The following is a 22006-nucleotide window of genomic DNA, read 5'->3' on the forward strand; positions in this document are numbered from 1 at the left end:
TTTTTCCATTTTGTTGCACCAAAGTGTTTTTCTTTCAGTACAAGTCTTAAAAGAACTACAGGAATAAAGTCTTTTAAAAATTAAATTACTCAAATACCACTTTATTTAGGTATTCCTTTACAAAAATCAAAAAAAAGTGTAAAAGGGGCTCAATGTATATTGAAAATAATAATGTTTCTGTTTCTGTCAATCAATTCCACCATACTTCACTGAACGCACTACAACTAAATTTAAACAACAAACAAATCTATACAAAAATTGAAGTTTTTCTCCGAATTTTTGTCCTTTCTCCCTTTTGTAACAAAATAGTACTTTTATTTATATTAATAACTATAAAAACATTTTTAATTTTAATTGTAATCTAAACCATGGAAAATACTGTGGATGTGAATATAGAAACTGATGTAGTAACTGGTGAAACAGCTGCGCACATTGTGACCGCAATTTTAGAATTCCTCCTGTACCAACGGAATCAAATCCCTTTTGTTTACAAAACATTCAAATATTTAATTTCAAAGTGGAAAAGCAACGAAAACAACGACGAAGTGCCTGCAAATTTCCAAGTTGAACGACAGAAAGATGTTGCTAGACAGACAATGGACTGCATTAAACTAATGGGACAGGTATATAAAATGAAGTGAGTCGATAGACTGGAATTATGAACAAGCAATTTTTAATCTCACAGGTCATAAGTAAAGGATTCCAACAAAGTAACATATCGAGAGTTCGATTTATCTTTGGTTCCAGTGCTAGTTTACCAAAAGAAGTCTACACCATAATGATGCCACAAATATCCAGAATTCACTCATACGAGCACCACAAACTAGAGACCACAGTTCTCAACAAAGCACTAATGTAAGCCTGTTTTGCATTTTGCCCCATTAGCAAATTTCAAGGACAATCTTTATTTTTTTTTGTCAGATCTCTTCTGACGTCCAACTGCCTTTACAACACCTTCTCCACAAATTTGTCCCCGACAAATGTATTTCTGGAATTGGAAATGCCCGATAAAGATGTGAATGGCTGGGAACAAGTGTTCTCTACAGATTTGTGTGAATTACCAGTTAGTTGCAAACATATTGTTATCAACCTTATACACGCAATGCCCTCGGTATATACTGCTGACACCAAATGTTGTAAGGAATTAATGATTTTTGAAGACTTCGCTAATCTATCCGTGGATAATCAGAGTTGTGAAAAAGTTGACGGCGATTCTGAAAGTACAACTCAAATTGGATGGTGGGAGGCATCGACTTTTGTTAGGGGATTTAAACAAACAGCAATTAAAGGCAACAGTATTTGGCAATAGTAAAAAAAGTATTCTTTTCTAATCTAATATTAGTCTTTTATTTTTTATTTTTAATTGGAAAAAATTGATATAATTTTACAACAATCAAATCTATGATTTCTGAAAGGTTACATAAACCATCTTTCTGAAGTTTTTTTTTATAATAAGCGCACACTCCAGGAGATAACACTGCCCTTATTATGTAGACACAGTGTGAGCACTCACATTGGTTTGTCCTGAATATTGAAATGGCTTGGAAAGAAAGTGGCAAGTCATTCCACATATGCGTAATACGGCTTAAGAACGAATCCCTTTACTTAACAGTACGACCGAAGTTGTGCTCGAGGGTATATTAAGGAGCATTCCTAGAAGAGCGAGTATTACGGTTGAATTGTTATAGGGGAGGAATGCAACTGGCTATTTCTCTAGAGCATAAACCGTTGAAAGAGGGTGAGACAAGAAATATTTCGACGATGTTTAAGCGACGTAAATGATCTTATGATGGTAATATCATCAATCAATCTAAATGCCCTACGTTCAATACTGTCCTAGAGGCTTAAGTAAGTTGCAGGAGCACCAGCCCAGATATGGGAGTTATACTCAAGCTTTGGACGTATGTATATAAGTCTTGTAGATAACAGCCAGATCAAAGGGGAGAAAAACTTCTTGCATCGCCTTAGAAAATCCAAACATCTTGCGGCATTTTGGCGACATCGCGTGTGTGATTGTTCCAGAATATGGCAAGGGGGTATATCTCGCTTTAACGATACAAGACAGCATAGTGTTTTCGAAGCATTAAATTCCACGCGGTTTTTTATTCCCCATTGTACAATGCTGTTTAGGTCGGAATTTAATAAGCTTATCATATTTTTTATCGTTGCATTTCCATATCCGAAGAAGAGGGATGTGAATCTGAAAATGAATATGAAAAGCTTTGATTACTATCGTCAGCGAAACAATGTGTTGGATTAGAAGTTGCAGACAGGAGATCATTAATAAAAATAAGAAAGAGTTTTGGAGATAGAACAGAGCCCTGTGGCACACCATCATTTAGTTTATGGTTTTCAGACTTGAATCCATCTAATACAACTTGTATTGAACAGTTCGAAAGGTTATTTATTGCTAATCCAATAAAGATGGCCCTTTACCATTATTTAGGCGTTTTTACCATTGGGATATTGTCGTAGCTAAATGCTGATATCGAGTGAGGTAAAAAAACAAAGTTCTTTACTTCCTAGCACGAAACCATTGTGGAATATTTAAAAAAAATTAATACGAAAGAAATTGAGTTCTGTTCTATGCCTTACCTGGAATTCTCTAGCACTTTAATTGCCAGCTATGAAGAAAGAGATGAATTAATTGCCCGCATTTTTCCACCTCATTTCAGTTTAGAGTTTAAAAACATGATAAATGTAAGTATAGATGATTTCAATTAAAAATTATCAAAATTAAAAATGCTCCCCATTGAGTATATTTAAATAAAATTTAAATGAAGTAATTGAATAGCTACCAATTATTGGCTTTCATTTAACTAGCTTCATATTATAAAGTTACAATGTTTTTCTTGTAAAGGGAAATTGCGTTTGCGAGTCTTAAATCAGGTGAGGCTCGTAATTTTGCTATAGACCTTAAACCCTTTTTAGAAGCAGCATTTGTGAACAAATTATACTTCTTAATACATTGAAAGTTCTTCATGAGAAAAATATTATTTCCATGGAACAGTTTGATATTCGCATTGGACATAATACACCTCCTATTCAATAGCAAGAACTTTTCAATATTTCAACTCAAACTTTAATAAGCCTAAATCAACTGACTAATATGTTACTTGATGTGGAAAAACCATTTGACTATGTTTGGCATAATGCATTAATTTAAAAACTTATCAATAATGATTTTTCGTTTTTACTTGTTCAAAATAATTCAATGTTTCTTAAGCTCAAGACTATTTGAAGTTATTTTAGTTAAATGGATTTCGATCTTCCTTAAAGGGCGTTCTCTCCAAGTTCCCTCGAGGATCTTGTCTTTCTTTCTTCAATATTTATACATCTGCTTTTTCGAGTCTTATAAATTGTGAATTTGGAATATTTTTTTTTTATTTAACTGAAGTTAAAATAAAGTGTCCCGTTATATGGTGAATAAATAAATGAATGCATGAAAGTACAAAAATTAAAATTGTTATTGGATTGGACTAAAACAAGTTTCTGTTATGTTTGGTAGTTGGTCCTTCCACCTTTACTCTTCATCATTTCGTTAATTAGTTTTGGTATAAATCCTACAGCCTTTTTGAAATAGTTCAACGATATTTCAGTTGCAGTTATTAAGGAAATGTAAGTTTTTCTACTCTGTCCAAGCTTTTGTTATGAGCAACGATTAAATTGGCGCGTTATTATATTGGAAGGGCAAGTTTATAGGTAAAAAAAAGATTCCTTGTACCCAGATGCAGTCAATTTTGATGTAACGACCTTAACTGTTCAATAATAGCTGTCAGGTTTCAATATAACAACACCTCCTTCACACCCATCATTGCCACCGAGATTAAATAATTGTATGGTTTTCTTAATTTTAATTCGTCTAATTTTGCCTCAGAATTAAAAGAATCAGATGCACGCGTTGAAATTGCTCGTCTTCAAGCTACTGTTTTTACAGTTCTTCATTACTCCCTTTACGTTTTATCTGTATGAATCTTTATTTTTTAACTATGAATAAAAGCCATTAAGACTTTGACGAATTTTATCAGCTGGTGCAGGCCCAGTAAGGCCCTAGTGTCTAATAATATCTGTTTTAGCTTTGAAACACTGCTAAGGCATGTCAATCTACCCATTGGTGTCTTAAAATTTTAGATTGAAAACTGAGTTTCACTTAAAACACTAACATCGTTAAATTAAACTATCCAGTACTTGAAAACGTCTATCAACAACAATTGATACAAATTTAGTTGACTCTAAAAATTGATTTCGATTGAAAATTTTGTTATTAACATTTTAAGAGAGTACTTACCATCGAGAGAGGTTACAAAAACCATCAATATCGGAAACAAAATGTAAAAATCATTTTCGAAAATGTTTGTGCGTATTCACTTGAAGCGGAGTGTATATGACCCTGACATTCCAGGAACATACAGAAAACACTTCCTCTGACATTCTTCTTACTACCATTGAAGGGCTTGTAATGGTATGTTTTCGGAATTTCTGGTGGTGAGGAGCATAGTAAAGGAGCCAAACTTTGACAATCCATATCATTCTGGAAAATCCAAGTTCACGGATGCTTTAAATTCTGCCCATTAGCATTTGTGCGAATTCTTATAAGGTTTTTTTAGTGCTACGAGTTCTGCTATGGTAACTATTTTAATTTAAGGTGCTTTCTATGGTCCATGAATGTACCAATATTTTTGATCTTGTTCCAGTTATTTCACTAATTTAATTGCTTTGATTTTAGGATTTTTGTTAACTTCCTTTAAAATTAAGCTGACATCTCTTCGATGAAGCTTCTTTTGACGACCACATCGTATGTTAGTTTTCAACTGTACCATTCGGCAGGTTTAGGCGACATAAGGGACTTGAAAGTAACGCAAGTTTCTAGTATCCGATTGGCCAGCTGCCAAGGAAATGCCTTCCAATTAAGGCAACTTTGTCTGGAAAGTAAGTCAAGACAAATCTCTCTTATCAAGTCAAGTTAACTTATTTCAAAATGACAACTGATTATGTTTTTTTCATTCAAGTGAAAACTGAGCCTTACTACTCTATAATTTACTTATTTTTTGCACAATTCCATTTAATGTTTTTTGTAAAAGGGTTCTCGATTTAAAAAAAAGAAATAAGTACCTAATATTTCTTTACAATACACAACACAAATCGTAATCGACTTGTAGCTTGTTTGAGGAGTGTTTTTTTACATTAATGTGTTTGGTAGTTCTTGTACTATGAACTTAAAGTACAAATTTGTGAAGTAAAGTTCTGAATTTGAAATTCATGACACTTGGAAAACTAACTAGTTGCCTTGGTCAACATTTTCGTTCAAAGAATGAAGTTGACTGCAAATGAAGTCCCTTATGTTGCTTGAACCTGCCCATTGTTTTTGAAGGTATTCAAAATGGTTTAATTATAGAAAAAATAAATAACTAAATTAGGTGGTGCAACAGTTTGGTCAATATCAAAATTTGTCTGGCCAAAATAAATTAGAAATAGTGAGTGAGCGGACTTCTCAAATCAAAAAAGTTTGCCTCATGTGTGTTTTGACAGATCCAGAATCAGATCAACAATAAAATTGATTTATTTACCCCCGGAAAAGCCATAAGATGACTTTTAAGTGGAATTTGTTGTGTCGTCGATGACAAAAACATTTTAAATTGAAAGATTTTAAAAGAAAACAATGAAATTCACTGCTTAAAAGGTCAGACTAAAGGACAAGGAAAGTTTATTTGCTTTATGGTTAATATTATGACTAGTGTCCGGAAAAATATTGTGAGAAGTCTTAAAGATTTCTTTTTTGCCTTATGTTTGTAACTTTTCAAATGTTATCTAACTTTCAATCTAAAACTTCCTTACCATTTACAACATAAAATAGCCATCTACAAGTCATAATGAAAACTATTATTTAGGTTTCTGAAATTAACCCACATAGAAACCAGGATATCAAATTGTAGTGGTATTACGTGTCAAAAGAAAACCTTTATGGTTTATTTTCGACAGTTAAATGCAGCTGTTATCAATTTGTTTTAATAAAAAAAAGTCAAATATCGTATTGATAATTGAAAAGCTCAAAAGGGCTGTCAATCTTAATTTATATATAGAAATTAGAAAGGCAGCCATTTGTTTTGCAAAACATTCCTCATTGAACAAAGCTAAATTGAATAACAGCCGCTGTACACCACATGTCAGAACTCAACAAAAAATTTCATTTGCAAAGACGCGCCATGTTAGAGCGAATTCAGTTAAGTGCACAAACATTATTTGTATCTTAATAAATTCTTTTCCTTTTACTTTTAATATTATTTTAAGAATTAAAATAGTTTAAAAAACTAAATTATTAATTATCAAAGTTTAAGTATCAAAAAGCGTTTAAAGAAAATTGCATTCCATTTTGATTGTGTGTGTGCGTAGTAAAACAAGGTTAATAAATTAAAAACACAAGGTTCCGCATTTAACAAAAATTACACATCAACATGGTACCAATTGGTCCTGTGCACGGTCACCCAGGCGTCCACCCACCCCAACAAATTCAAAGTACTCCCTCGGGACCAAATCAATTACAATCTTCGTCTAATAGCCAATCAAATAAATCTTCCAATGCAGTGGTTTGTGCCTTTTATTCTTCCGTCCCACTTTTAGTCTGGATTAACACTTAAATTTCTTGTTCTATTTTAGAAGCCAAACTACACACTTAAATTCACTCTAGCTGGTCATACAAAAGCAGTCTCCGCAGTAAAATTCAGTCCTAATGGTGAATGGCTCGCCAGTTCATGTAAGTGTTGCATTTTAATTTGATTTTGTTGCTTTTTTTCAACAACAAATATTTTCCTCTTATTTGAAGCCGCTGACAAACTGATAAAAATCTGGGGCGCATATGACGGAAAATTTGAGAAAACAATCGCTGGCCATAAGTTAGGAATAAGTGATGTGGCATGGTCATCGGATAGTCGGTTGCTTGTAAGTGGCAGCGACGACAAGACTCTTAAAATCTGGGAACTCAGCTCTGGTAAATGTCTGAAGACACTCAAAGGACACAGCAACTATGTGTTCTGTTGTAACTTCAATCCGCAAAGCAATTTGATTGTCTCGGGAAGTTTTGACGAGAGTGTTCGTATTTGGGACGTCCGCACTGGCAAGTGTCTGAAAACGCTACCAGCCCACTCGGATCCTGTTTCGGCAGTACATTTTAATCGCGATGGATCATTGATTGTGAGCTCCAGTTATGATGGGCTATGCCGCATTTGGGACACTGCCAGTGGTCAATGTTTGAAAACATTAATTGACGATGACAACCCACCAGTGAGCTTTGTTAAGTTCTCGCCGAATGGAAAGTACATTCTCGCTGCTACGCTTGATAACACCTTAAAACTGTGGGACTATTCCAAAGGAAAGTGCTTGAAGACATACACTGGGCACAAGAATGAAAAATATTGCATATTTGCAAATTTCTCAGTTACAGGTGGAAAGGTAAATCTTCTCTTTCAATTAACTTTTATAAGTATAGCTAAGTAATAAGTGAATGCATCTAGCTACTAACTTGTTTGTTAGTAGATATTGTTTTCGTATAATAGTCGTATTATCTTTAATTGCATATTTCTGATTAAACTTTACTGCAATTGGGGGTAACAAAAAGCGTGGTAAAGAGAAACGACAACAGCATAACGTTGTTTGAAAAATGTATTTATACTACCCACAGATTCCTGCTGGGATTCAGTGTAGTGTTTCTGGATTTCAGTAGGATGGCCAAAGGTCGCGTTTTTGGTTGAAATATGACCTATTTTACGAAACATACTTTTAATACGTTGTCTAACCAAAAATATTCAAATGATTTTATTTTAAAACGTTTAAATTTTTTCAATTTAAAATTATTCAAAATTAATAACCCAAACATCTTTTTAAAAACACAGTGGATTGTATCAGGAAGTGAGGATAACATGGTTTACATATGGAATTTGCAAAGCAAAGAAGTCGTTCAGAAACTACAAGGCCATACAGATACAGTTCTTTGCACAGCATGTCACCCAACTGAAAATATAATCGCGTCGGCAGCGTTGGAAAATGATAAAACCATAAAGCTTTGGAAAAGTGACACATAAATTTGAAGTTAACTAATTGTTGGGAAACAATTTTTTTTGCTATTAAATAAAAAGAAAAGAACTAAAGTCTAGAATGTAAATAACTAAAACTTTACACACTTGTTTCTTTTTAATATTTTTCAACCTAGAAAGTTGTGTTTTATTTTCTTCAAATAAAATAAAATAAAATATTCTTGACATTCAAAGATTTTTCCTTTTTTACGTTGATAGGGTGTTCATTGAATAAATATGTACAGTAGATCGCGCGACTAATCGGACAAAGGGAATATAAATTTTCGCAAAGCAATTTTTACAAGAAAATTTACAGAAGTAGAAGAACTTAATTTAACCGTAATTTTATAACATATTTAAACTCAAAAAAGAGTTGCAACAACGCATATCGTGACAGTGGTTTCTTTTATATAAAATGTGCTATAAACTTAGAAAAAAACCGCTATGTGTATATTTGTTTCTTATTTAAAGGAGTACACTTACTTATTCAAAAAACAACCAAAAAACTAAGCATTTTCAAATGTTAACGGTTAATTCAAAGAGTAAAACTAAATAAAACCAGTTTTTTTAAGTTCAACAAATAAACGGACAAAGCAAAGAGAGTAAATGAAAAATACAGTTACTTTGAAATTTTCACTCCAAACTGCTTTTCTTTGTCCTAACCAATTTTCAATGAATATTCAACCAAGTGGTGCAAAAATGGCTCCAAGTTGAAAACAAACAAGTGTCGAACTAAGGCAATTAATTATAAAATTAAATTTTGAAGGAAAAACGGTAAGAGCAATTGCCGAGTTGGTTGGACGAGTCAAATCTACAGTCCAAGATATCATCAAAAGGTATAGAGATGAATTTAGATTGGCCAACAAAAGCCGGGAATGTCAAGGTAAACTTTTAAGTGAAAGAGAAGAACGAGCGGTCAGTATTAAAAGAAATATAAAAAAATCCATTCAAAACAGCAAAAGATCTTCAAATTTCTCTCAAAAATCGTGTTGGAAAGGATGTTTGCCTCTACACTGTCCGCAACACTCCATAGATACGAATACTATGGAAGAGTTGCCAGAAAAAAACCTTTTACTAGCCTAAAAAAACAAAAGGTTAAACTATGCGAAAGAAGATTTTTAGAATACGGTAATGTGACCATATTTTTTAAAAAAATATTTCAATTTGCAGTTTATGATGCTTCAAGGTCTTGTTCACTGATGAGAGCAAATTTAGTTTGCATGGGTCGAATGGAAAGTTGTATGTGTGGCGTAGACTAAATACTAAATTCCAGCAACAAAACAACACGGAGGGGGCTCTGTCATGGTTTGGGACTGCATGTCAAGTGCTGGGGTAGGCAATTTGCATTTTATAGGGCAAATGGACAAATTTGCCTACCTCAATATTTTGAAACTAAATGTGAAGCAGAGTGTGGAAAAATTGGGAATCGCAAATAAATTTGCATTTTATCAGGACATTGGTCCCAAGCACACATCCGGTGTCGCAAAGATGTGGTTGATCCAAAATTGCCCCAAACTAGTTGACACACCAGCACAGAGCCCAGACCTCAATGTGATTGAACATCTGTGGGAGGAATTGGCCAGGAGAGTGGACAAACACAAATTTAACTCCCTAAATCAGCTTATGGAGGCTTAAATTCAAGCTTGGAACTCTATTGAGCGTGAGGTGTGCCAAACTTTAGTAAAATCCATACCAAATCGACTTCAAGCCGTTCTGGATAGCAAAGGCTTTGCTACCAAATGGTTTCATTTTGTTTTTTCTTTGAACTAACCGTTAACATTTGAAAATGTTTAGGTTTTTTGTTGGATAAGTAAGTGCACTTCTTTAAATAAGAGCGAACAAAATTTACATAAGGCAACGGCCTAGTCACTGATAAAGCTTCGGTTCCCACCGATCACCGAAATCAAGCATCAGTGAGCGTGGTTAGTAGACCGATGGAGGACCGTCTCGAAACCTACCGCGTGCTGTTGTCATGTGTTCTTTCCGTCTGTTGTTCTTTCTCTTCTGTCTTGTATTAATGTCTTGTGTGGTTATGACCTTATAAACTCCAGTCGCTCAAGGTGCTATGTTCTCTACTCTGTACATTTATGTGCTGAGTAGTGTGAAATGTAATGTAATGTAAAAAATATAAATATAGCTATTTTGTTTCTTAAGTTACAGCCCATTTTATTAAAATGAAACTATTGTCCGATTATGCGCTGGAACCACTGTATATGTATTAAAAAAATACAATTTAATATATTAAGTAGCAAATAAATAACCTCCCACTCTTAATCAGACACTCACTGTTTTTGCACTGTATTAAGTCCTGAACGGTACTTTTCGCGTCAAATGACAATATTATTATAAACAGTGTATTACGGACGACTTACATACTTAAATTTAAACTGTTTCCAGTTCCACTTTGAAATGACACCCAAAGAAAAACAAACGTCTTTGGAAATTGGTTTTGTTGCATAGTTAAGGCGGTACATCGGTACCTAGCAAAAATTGTGCAACGAAGATCTTCGATAGTTCATTACATAATTTCACAATTTGAAAAATAGAAAATAGAATTCATAATGTGAGCAGAAAAGAAAAAGGAAAGAAGCTAGAGACGTATGACTAAAAGATACTTCTTTGGCAAATTAACAAAAACAAATTATTTGAGACCACGGTAAAAAAGTCGTCAGAACCATCAGTTATTTGAAAAAAAAACTGAAATGGCCGTGCAGGTGTGGGTAAGAAGACATACATCTGTAAAAAAATAGAAATGAAAGACTCACGTTTACTAATAAACTTCTTGAAATTAAGTAGAGCTATGTAAATATTTTTGCATTCTTAATTAAACCTTTGACATCACAATATTATAAATAATTTCACGGACGAAAGCAAATTTAACCTTCAAGGGTCAGATGGAAAAATGCATGTATGGCAGTAGCTCATGTGAAGCTATCGCTGTAGGTTATAATAGTATGGCGATGTGTTGCAAGTTTTGGTGTTGTATTTTGAAGTATTTGGGGTCCAGTGTCAGTAAGCTCGGGGTACAAGACAATCTCATTTTCCATCAGAGCAACTACCCCAAGCACACATCTTATACAGCAAGATCATGGTAATTGTGTGAGTGTCTTAAAGTGCGTTAAACAAAGAAAAATTCACCTGACCTAAATACAACCGAGAATATATGAGATAAACTGGGACGTTGAGATGCTTAAAAGAACTTTAGAGAGTCCTTAAGAAGAGAGGCACAAAATAAGCCCTGAAGTATGCAACCAACTTTTTTCTTCAATATCTTGACGCCTTGAGGCGAAAGTACTAAATATCAAATGACCGATTGAGTGTAAGGTTCTAGATTATAGTTGTTTTTAACATTTGATGTTTAATAACTAAAATTGTTATTTTAGTTTAAAATAAAAACGAGTCTAAATTGTATATAAAAAAGTTCTAAAATATATTTTCTTCAACGATGGCTCTTAAACTCCGGTGACTGATGAAAACGGATCAACCATAAGCATTAGTATTCTCCCAGATTTTACCTCGGTCTTTACAGCAGAAGCATTTGCCATACTTCAAGCTACTAAAGCTGCAGACAATATTTCTGAAAAATGCATTATATATAAGCATCACTACAAGGATATAAACCTCTTAAAAACTGGGCCGATGTACCCTACTTCGACTTTTACACACTACTGCTTCCCACCAACACCGACCGCTCAACCTGCTCCACTTGCAACACCGGCCTTGATCTAAAACATATTTTGGTACATTGTCTGTTGTCGCAGCCCATAATTTAAAAAAAATTTCAAAAGTATTTCCGTATATGAAATCCTCAAAAATCCCAGCTTAACAAATATAAATAATATTACTCAGTTTCTCAAAAAAGAAAAAATTGTAACTCGAATTTTCAAGCTAAAAAGCCAATAGTCACTGCAGCTAGGCTTGTTAACTTTTATATTAGCTTGTAATTTTAATTTAAATTAATTAATAAATATTAATAATGATAATATTTTCTTGGAAAAATTGGATTGAAAACATTTTTTTCATGTGTCCGATTAGTCGAGCCACTGTATCTTTGATGAACTAATATTTCTTATTTAAGTAAGCAACTTCATAAGTCAGCCAAAGTAACCCAAAAACTATGAACTTTATATTTAGGAAGATATTGCCAAATCATGAAATTACACTTTTCAAATTAGCGGTTCGAATCCAGTATAAGAACTGTAGGTTCCCTCCATTTCTAAATTTGGAGGGAAAAGAATTCCAGCGTAAAACGAATCGACGTGTATATGTTCAGCTTTAAGACATCCCTCATAACTTTGTTATAAAGTCTTAATGTGACATCTTCATTGGATCCGAACAGAAAAGTCGAGCAATAATTAAAGTCTGGCATTACCAGGACGTTATGTTGAACAGCAAAAGCTTCAAATGCCAGTTGCTTCCTTACTCTGCTCAAAATATGTTTTCTTTGAAATTTTTGCAGAAACATATGTAATTTGAATGTTTCTTGAAGTTAAGCTTTTCGTCTACGATAACTCCCAACTACTTTATACTTAGCAACGCATGTCTATTAATATCCATTCCACCCGGTTTCAATATTAAATTAAAGATTTTAATTTCGATGGAATTTTTTTGACACATCAATAATGCCATGGAAAATCGAGTAATCCAAGATCGTCAAGACATACGGGAAGAAAGGTTAAAAAGATATGTTCACTTTGAATTCCACATTTTTTGAAACACCTTTAAAACAGACTCAACTGGTGGAAGCAAATGCTCAAGAAAATCAATATTGGTGGCTTTAAAATCTGTATACAATTTTTTCACAGGAGATAAACCATGGATCTATACCTATGAGCCTAAAACAAAACACTAGTTGAAATTATGCGGAAACAATTATATGATTCTTCATCATTTAAACCAAGATCCAAAGAAGACTTTAATCTTTGAATTGATAGGTCATCTACCGTAAAATTCTATCTTCGAACCCTTAGAAATTCCTGTTCCCGTAAAATGAAAAAAATGTTTCCAAAATATTGGTTTAGAAAATGCACTGATTTTCTTGAAGAATGATATGAAAACAATACAACTAATATTTGATACGATTTATTGTGTCATCATTGTTAGGTTCGAAATACAAAAACCAACCGTCGTCGTATCGATAAACAAATAAAAAAAAAATCAATATTACAATATTTGGATTTATTAAGTTGTAGTAAAAAAAAAAATTAAATTGATTAGAGTTTGTTGTAAAGTTTTTCTTTACATTCAAACAGTGAGAATAGACGATTGCTTTGCCATCTCGGACTGTTTTATACTTGGACGCTTATCGGCTTCCAAGAAACTTATGGGATTATCGTCACTTTTGTCGTCTGAAGATATATTTGCTACTGCAACCAGAAGCTCCAATGAGCCTTGAAATTCAAGTAAATCGTATGTCAGTTGAATTTCCTTTTGCAAAACGTCAGCAAGTTGAATAAACTGTTTGCCAAGATCACCCGTAAACTCATGGAATTCATCCTCGTATACATCGAGTAAGATCATACCAACATCAATGAGAACTCGTATAAATCGATGTTCGCCAATATATCGTATAATAAACGATATAATTCTTGAGAGCGACTTATAGGAACGTCCAGCAAGTGCCCGATGGAGACCTTTGCGATGAATTAATTCTTGCATTACACTAACTGTCACTTCTGGCGTTTTATTCATTACAACTAATCTGATTGCATCATTTAGACATTTAGCGTATTCGTATTTACGCAAGCGGTAGTCGTAGTGCTTTTCTGATTTTCTCTTGGGTTCAACAATTTCGTGGTCAACACCACTTGATGTCAACCGTCGATCATGCCTAAATTGCCTTTCTTTGTTTTGATTGCCTTCCATGTTCTGTATAGAAACCAATCCGTCAACCATTCCTGCGACAACAGTTTGATCTTTTGGTGCTACCGCGAGACTAAGAACCGAGTTAGGGAAGTTCAATGTGTGAACAGTTTGGTATGAAGCAACATCGTAAATTTTCACATGTCTATCTAGACCGCCCGACAATATGCGTTTACCATTCGAAGCAAGTCGGAGGCAAGTGACTGTCTTGTGATGTTGAGATAGCCTGGTAAGTAGCTTTCCACCTGCAAAAACATCCCATACATTAACTTCCGTCCCTCCAGCACTAATGAAGATACCACCAGTTGGCAGGAACAAGAGTGATTCCACTGCGCTTCCGTGGTTAACGCTTAAGGCTACCTGGTCAGTGCGTGTGTCATAGAAATTTATTTTCTTATCGTATCCACCCGAAACGATTAAATTGGACGATGCAGGATTCACACAACCGGCTCTAATATAATCTATGTGCTCATTGTAAGTATGCACTACTTTCTCAGAGGCAATATCCCAGAGCTTCACTGTCTTATCATCACTGAAACTTGCTATATGCAATAAATCGGGAGTAAAAAATGTTCTATGTGTTGGTCCTTTGTGGCCTTTGAAAAGCCGCAGCACGTTTTTGCTCGTTGTATCAAATAGTTTAACTGATCCCTGCTCGTCTCCAGCAACCAAGAGTCTACCGTCCTGCCTGAAACTACCACCATATGCATTCTCTTGGAACTTGGAAAGGTTCTTCGCAACAAGTTTAGTAATTGGATTGTAGATTTGAACTCTTACAGAACATGTGACCGCGAAATAATGTGGCTGAACAGGACTGAAATCGATGTAATCAATCGCTCCAAACTCTTTCACCAAGGTTGGCACCTACAAATTCAAAATGCAATCGAGGTTACTTATGTTAGAAATGTTTATTTTTGGTACCTACACTTAATTTTTTCCAGTAAAGATTATCTGTAGTTACTTCACTACTTGATTTTTTAAATTTTTTAGTGTTTAGAGGCTTAAAATTTGCCATTTTCGTTCTATTTATTTGTTTATCAATGCAATGGCAAATTTAAAAATTGATGGTTTGGTTGACACATGTCAAGACTCTTGTGTTTTTTCACGTGCTCGATTTCAAATAAAAAGAAATTTAGGTGCATTCACAATAACAAAGCTCGTTGCGAGATAGGTTTAGTTCAGTTTCTTGTTTCGTAGGTATTTGGAAAAAAATCGGAAACTCGTTTTCAAAATTTTTGGAAATTCTAAATCATTGACATACTAGACTTTTAACGGTATTGGATAACTATTGGCATACACAAGCTCCGTTAAATTTATAAGATTGTTTTTCACATCCTGGCCTAATTATTAAAGAAGTAATAAAAACAAATCTAAATAACGCGGGCGCAATTAAAGAATTTTAAGGCTAGGCGCGCACATGCAACTTTTTCGAAACCAAATAGTTTGATCATTAGTTGCCCAAACATCGCGCACATAAGCAACTCCAAAAGCAATCAACAAAATAAACCAATACACAGGAAACATTTATTCACTTTTTCTATCTCATATACACGAAACGAAATTGTTTCAAATCTGTCCTATTCTCTTGATTATGAAAGAAAAGAGTAGATATATTGTTGGAATTCAAAATTATGTATTTTTTTTAATATCATAAGTCAATACAAATTTCTGGAAATGAATTTTTACAAATTGGGACAAAACAAAATACCACCAACGAGTGGCTACTAGACGACTGCGATTTTCCTTTTTTTGGTTTCATTTCGGTTGCCAAAACGTTTTTTAGAACTGCCATTTTTGATGGATGTTAACTTTTTTCAATGAAAATAAAACATCTTTTAATTTTACTTTACTTATTTATTTTTAGTGATACAAATATAATAGATCTACAGTAACTAACTTTATGCTTATACCTTCTCATACCTCAAATAAATGACATTCTTATTTAACGAATCATAAAATGAACTTATTTCTTCATTTATTATTATTTATTTATTCCTTTTAACTTAATCTTAATCTGATTACTTAGATTAGGATCTCGTGGTTAACGTAAATAATTAAGGCCTACTGAATAACTTATTTTATCAATTTAACCACCAACACTGCCAAAGCCCATTAGAATGGTCGATAATACCGCGACCATTTGGTCCCATCGCTCCCACACTATGCGCCGCATCCAAATACAAATAAGTTTTGTATTTCTTCATTAATGCAATTCCCTCAGGCAATAGACGAATCAAACCCTCCATACCACCTTGGACAATAATCAACAATTTTTTCCATGGTTTGCTGTTTTTGGCTCACCATTAATTGTTGTCGCAGAACACTGTCCAGATCTGTCATGTTTTTGTTTTCTGAACACTTTTGTTGTGGATCCTGACAATCGAATCCCAAGTAGTTGTACTTCAGATTCAGACATCGTGTTTCTGTTCCAGTGAACTGGAATGTCCAACCGTAGTCCTTGATTGTGAGATCCTTTCGGGTTACCTTCGCCCCAGGGACACTGCAATGCATCCTAAAGCGTAACATAAACCTGAAAATAAATTTAATTTCAGGCTCAGTCAATTCGTGGATTTCAAATCGATTCAAATCGTCATCTTACCTCTCGATTATTTTCTTTCGTGACTTTTGGGTCACACATCAATTGATTGATGTAGCCCAATATCATGAGCAGGTAAAATCCAAGATATGTTCGAATGAAGATTTGCTCCGATTAGGATCATCATAGAATCCTCCTCTTCCTAATACTGCTGCTCCTGTTGCAGTGTTGTTTATGTTACTTTTTATTGTATAAATTTCCATTTGCAGTCTGGTTAATATCATTCGGATTCGACGGCGACAGCGTTCTTTTACTCTTAACATTCCCATTTGTGAGAGGCAGAATTCCATTTGAAATAATTGCGCTGTTTGACGAGGAATTACGCTTTATTCCATTTTTTAAACGATGACGCACTTTGATATGATTGAAGTACATTATAATCTGAATATAAAAAAAATTTAAAATATGTTTTGTTTTGAGTTACAAATAATAATAACCACCTCCTTTCAGTAAATAAAAACATTTGACGAAAGTAGCAAATTGAATTATGAAAACAAACTTACGAGAAGGATATATTATTCTGCGCGTCTGGAAGTATCCTACTAACCTCGTCACACTTTAAAGAATCATTCCACTGAAATGCACTAATACAAACATACGAAAGAAACTATTTAGTTGCATGTGCGCGCAGTTACGTGTATCATAGTAGGATACAGACATTTTGTATGGGTTTAAGCAACTAATAAATTTTCCCAATCAATGTATGAAAGAGAAAACTAGTGAAATTGAGATGTAAGGTGGTACCCTTCCCTCAGAATTTTTTGTGAAAGGAAAACATTGACTACATTTTTTTTCTCTCTTGCACTTAAAGAAAATTATTCAACGATTTAGTTGAATGTGCGCGCAGTTGCCTATAATTCCTTGTGACACAAACTAAGGAATTGGTTTGGGGTGATCGTTTAGTTTGTGTCAAAACACAAACTAAATTGTTTCCAAATCAGAAAATCAAATAATATACAAAAATTTCCCAGTATCTAAATATATAAACAAGATGGATGTGGAACGCTAACGCTAATGGGAGGATGTAATTTAAGGGGTTGGTAACTACTCTGAACATTCCTTTACATTGTGCATCGTGTCTTAAACTAAACTACGATAGATGATACCAACCATTTTTAAGCCAAAACCGTGTGGTTAATTTGAGAAAGAGCATTTCATGACGAAAGAATTTTTCAATTCCTTTTTGAGGTGGCACATACCTTATAAAAAATAAATTGGGTGGCGCAACAGTCCGTTGGAAACCAGGGCCTAGTGACCTACAACTCTCAACCATTCCTGTGTGCGAGTACTGTTGTCAGGAATGGAAGAGACCTACATTTTTCGGCCGAATCCGAACGGCTAATTTGAGGCAGAGGCAGTACCCATGAAAATTATTTTTTTTTAAATTTAGGTGACACAGGCAGTGATTGAACCCAAGACCCCTTGCATGACAGTCCAACGCACTAACCATCATGCCACGGGTACTACTGAATAAAGAACTGTCAATCGAATATTTTACAAAATGCCAACAATTTGACAACTAAGTTGTTACTAAGCAAGTCCAGAGTTTAGGCCATTTATAAATAAATTTAAACCTAAATTTAAAACTTAACTTGTGGTTCAACTATTACATAGGAAATGCTGTGTTAAAGTAGTTATTACGTATATTACGTAAACTTTGTGGTGTAGCTCTTCTTTTTGGCAATTTCCGCTGCAAAGTTCTTTCTCTAACTGCGATAAGTTTTCCTGCCGTTCGCGTTTTGCATTTTCCTTGTTGTTCATCTATAATATTGTTGAACGTTGTTAGTTGTTTATTTTTTTTCGATTTTCTATTAAATAGTTTTGTTTGACTTACTTTTTTCGACATCAAATTCGAGGAATGACAGCACAAAATAACGAGTTTGAAAATAAAACAGTATTTTTTTGCTTTGACCTATCATTTGAAGTATTATTGTAGTAGAATACAACCTTAAACTGGGGTTTTACTAAACACATCAGGAAAGTGGACTATGAACAAGAGCTGTGCTTATTTAATCAACTAGCCTTAAACTATAGAACAAAAAATCACGACTTTAGTAATTCTCTATGAATACTCGCCATTATGTTTCATTTTTTTCGATTTGTTTCTTAAAATAAACTTCTAAGAACTCGCAATAAATAGTAAGTTACTAAACTGACCTAGTATGAAGCATACAATTAACATCTCTGTTTAAACTCAAGGTTGTCAAAATTTCAAGCTGTCACCTGTCATGTCACTGTCAGCCAAGTAGGCAAGTTATTTATTATTACTTGTTAGATTATTAGATTAATGCTAAACCGGGAACTAAAATCCAAATAATTGTAAAAGTTTTCTGGTTGAAATAAGAGCTGGACTTTTGTTTAATAAAATGGTAAATATTTTTGTTTACATACAATAAATTGATTGTCATGACCTTTTTTTATTCTTTCTACAGAGTGCTTTCTTCAATTTTCAAAGTTTGCTATCGGTGATATTGATGCTGATATGCACTTGCGCCTACTTACGTTCTCTATTTCCAAGCATTATGGATAGGAATAAATCAGGGTAAAATAATTAATTTTAATCAAGTTTTTACCAAAACTTATTAAATAACATTTTAGATTACTTGGAGTGTTTTGGAAGTTAGCTAGAATCGGGGAACGATTGTCACCGTATGTTGCTATATCATGTGTAATAATGGCAGTGTCATTGCTGTTTTGGAATTAGTCTTAACGTCATCAATACTTTCGAATAGTTTTATATGTTTTTTTAATAAATTGTTAAAATTTCAATTAAGTGAAGTTTTCCGTTTTTTTCTTACAAATCGCTGAAATTTTTTATGACAAACTTAAGAAAAAGTTCATTGAATTGCTTTATAAGTTTAAGCTTGTACTTCCACTTCTTAAATTCTACTTAAACTTCTATCTAAAACTTATTAAATTTTAATACACAGTCAACTAAAATATTCTTTGAATTCAAAACATTTAATTCTTAACTTGGAACAGGAAACAGAACTTATAGTTGCTATAATTTAGCACCTCAACACAAACCGAATATTAATTGTTTTTTTTTTTTATGCAACAGCGACAAAATCAAATTAAAAAAATGGAATAAATCTGAGAGCTACGTATGTACAAAATTTGTGTCAAAAAAAAATATGATCCCAAAAGCACCCTTTTCTGAAAACGAATAGGAATTTCACGCCAACAATAGTAAAACTATTGTTTACTTAGTATAAAATGCTCTCATGCAAAAGAACGACCGAAGCAACAATGGTCAAAGCTATTCACAACACAACGTTAAAGAAGGATTTTAAACGATATAGTAAATCTTAAAACAGTCACCTCATCGCAATAGACGAGACGCTTCCTTAATCGTCATGTTAAATCTTACGAGAATGGCATAACATCGCAAAACATGATGAAGATCAGTTGTGATAGTAATTCTGTCTGAGTTAAGAATTTAAACTGAATTAATTATTTAAGAATTTTAGGATGTAACAACATTTTAACAGATTTAAAAAAAATATAATACTAGAACGTTACCTATGCAACAGAGTTGTAAAAACTGCATTCTTTTTGGGGCTGCAGTTAAGTCACTAATAAGACTTTTTTTCTTAAGTATTTTAACTTACAAAAGTACTTTAACTGTAACTAAACATTCAGCAGTTAGTACTTACCTTCTGACTTGGTAGTTAAAAAAAGCAGTTAATTGACTAACAGTTAATTAACTGCAATTCTTTTGCGAGTAACTGGTTTTATTCGTTTTAGTCAATACAAATTCTTTTGTACTGGAGTATTAGAATTTTTAGTCAGTTAGTCTTTTCATTGCAGATAACTAACTTTAAGTCAATTAATTGTTTTTTAGTCTTTTATATTCTTTAAGTCCTTATAAGTCCAAAGAGTATTAAGAGTACGTAATTTGAGAGTATATTGTAAATCGAAAAAGAAAGTAAAGAAATAAATATAACAATAAGAAATACATCTGTATTTCTGTTTTTTTTTTTCAAACACCCAGTGGTCACAAGGTGGAATTCTCTGTATGATTCCATTTGTGATATCATCGAAAAATACGGGATTAACGACCTTTGTCAAAAGTTGGGAATCCAATCTTTTTTTGATGTTGAGTTCCAATATTTGGAGAAGTTTTCTATGATGATGAAGTCAATTGCTGAAGCACTTGACTTTCTTCAAAAAGAAAAGGGAATGCTGTTTGGACTTCTACTTCTACCTTAGCAACAATTCGGGTAAAGTTGCGAAAATTACAGCTTAACGATAACCTAAGGATCATTCCAATAGAAGTAATGGATTACCTCAATTTGACACCAGAAGTAAATGATGCCATTGTTGCCTCTGTGTTTTGTCCGTGTGTTAAGCTAAAGAGGATCACAGCAATTAATCCCGCTTTCAAAGAGGCTAAAATTTGTGAGATTAATTCGATCGTAAAATCGAATGTTAATAAGAATCGAAATACATCATCTGCAACAGTACCTGAAAATTCATTCTTTGATTTTAGTTTATCAGGTAAGTTTTAAAAATATTTTTTTTAAAGACGGTTGTAATAATTCACACATATATGTATTTACAAACATTAACAGATGATATGAAAATTTGTTCATATAAGATCAAAGCTGACGAAGACGATGTATATCTTGCCCAAAAATCTTCATCTCTGGACTTTCTTGAAAATTTCCCAAACATAAAAAAGCCTTTATTAAATACAATACCCCGGTCCAGTCATTGGCGGAAGTGGAGCGGCTTTATTGTCACCCCTAGAAGAGGAGCGATTTCAGACAGCAGTTTTGAAAAATTGCTGCTACTGAAAGTTAACTGGTTGAAAATTAATTTTATTTATAAAAAAAAATTGTTATTAAAAAATACATTTTTTTTAGAGTACATAGACATAATTTGAAAAGAATAAAATATTTAATTTAGCTAAAGAGCAACCCTTATTTCCTAAAAATATTATTGTTTGCTTAATAAACATTTACCACACAAACACTGCAACAAGGAACTAAAGCCAAAAACATTCTATAGCAAACATCATTGTTATTAGCCAAACAGCATTGTTACCTCATTCCATAGGTTCCTCATACATATTTCATATTATTTTCAAATCCCTGTAGTATATAAGTCAAAATACTAAAACAAAAATTAGTTGACTTAAAGTTAATTGACTTAAAAAAAAACAGTTAAAAGAACTGCACATAATTAACTGCCAAGTCAGAAAGTAAGTACTGACTGCTGACGTTTTTTGCAGTTAAATTTCCCAGTCGCAGTATTAACTAACATTCAAAAAATTAGTTAATTAACTGCGACCTAATTGAATGCATTACCCAAAAGACTGCAGTCTTTACAACTCTGCTATGCAGTTATGGGCTATACACTTTTTTAATATAAGTCGTTGTGAACAATTTGTAACGAGGATTAATTTGAAATTAATATTGTTTATGTCATGGAGCATATTTTATTTTTAAATCTAAAGAATAAATGATTTATTTATTAT

The 22006-nt window shown here is 33.3% G+C and overlaps 4 protein-coding genes across 4 annotated transcripts; 3 read left to right on the forward strand and 1 right to left on the reverse strand.

The window, feature by feature from the left end:
* The first annotated feature begins 228 nt into the window (after window positions 1-228).
* LOC129939904 (uncharacterized) lies at window positions 229-1336 on the forward strand. Its single transcript, XM_056048087.1, has 3 exons — window positions 229-623; window positions 686-855; window positions 922-1336. The coding sequence occupies exons 1-3, from the start codon at window positions 369-371 to the stop codon at window positions 1307-1309; spliced, it is 813 nt and encodes a 270-aa protein (XP_055904062.1). The 5' UTR covers window positions 229-368; the 3' UTR covers window positions 1310-1336.
* A 4847-nt stretch (window positions 1337-6183) lies between these two features.
* Window positions 6184-8260, forward strand: LOC129942166 (protein will die slowly). The gene is made up of 4 exons (XM_056050988.1): window positions 6184-6584; window positions 6655-6751; window positions 6821-7446; window positions 7887-8260. Exons 1-4 carry the CDS (start codon window positions 6453-6455, stop codon window positions 8073-8075), a joined length of 1044 nt encoding a protein of 347 aa, XP_055906963.1. The 5' UTR covers window positions 6184-6452; the 3' UTR covers window positions 8076-8260.
* A 4967-nt stretch (window positions 8261-13227) lies between these two features.
* On the reverse strand, window positions 13228-15039 carry LOC129942085 (U3 small nucleolar RNA-associated protein 15 homolog). Its single transcript, XM_056050885.1, has 2 exons — window positions 14854-15039; window positions 13228-14792 (listed from the first exon to the last, which is right to left on the reverse strand). Exons 1-2 carry the CDS (start codon window positions 14941-14943, stop codon window positions 13311-13313), a joined length of 1572 nt encoding a protein of 523 aa, XP_055906860.1. The 5' UTR covers window positions 14944-15039; the 3' UTR covers window positions 13228-13310.
* A 3711-nt stretch (window positions 15040-18750) lies between these two features.
* LOC129940934 (protein kish-A) lies at window positions 18751-19302 on the forward strand. Its single transcript, XM_056049460.1, has 3 exons — window positions 18751-18893; window positions 18957-19066; window positions 19123-19302. The coding sequence occupies exons 1-3, from the start codon at window positions 18891-18893 to the stop codon at window positions 19226-19228; spliced, it is 219 nt and encodes a 72-aa protein (XP_055905435.1). The 5' UTR covers window positions 18751-18890; the 3' UTR covers window positions 19229-19302.
* The last annotated feature ends 2704 nt before the right edge of the window (window positions 19303-22006 follow it).

The sequence above is a fragment of the Eupeodes corollae genome, chromosome 1 (genome assembly GCF_945859685.1).
Source record: "Eupeodes corollae chromosome 1, idEupCoro1.1, whole genome shotgun sequence".
Taxonomy (NCBI): domain Eukaryota; kingdom Metazoa; phylum Arthropoda; class Insecta; order Diptera; family Syrphidae; genus Eupeodes; species Eupeodes corollae.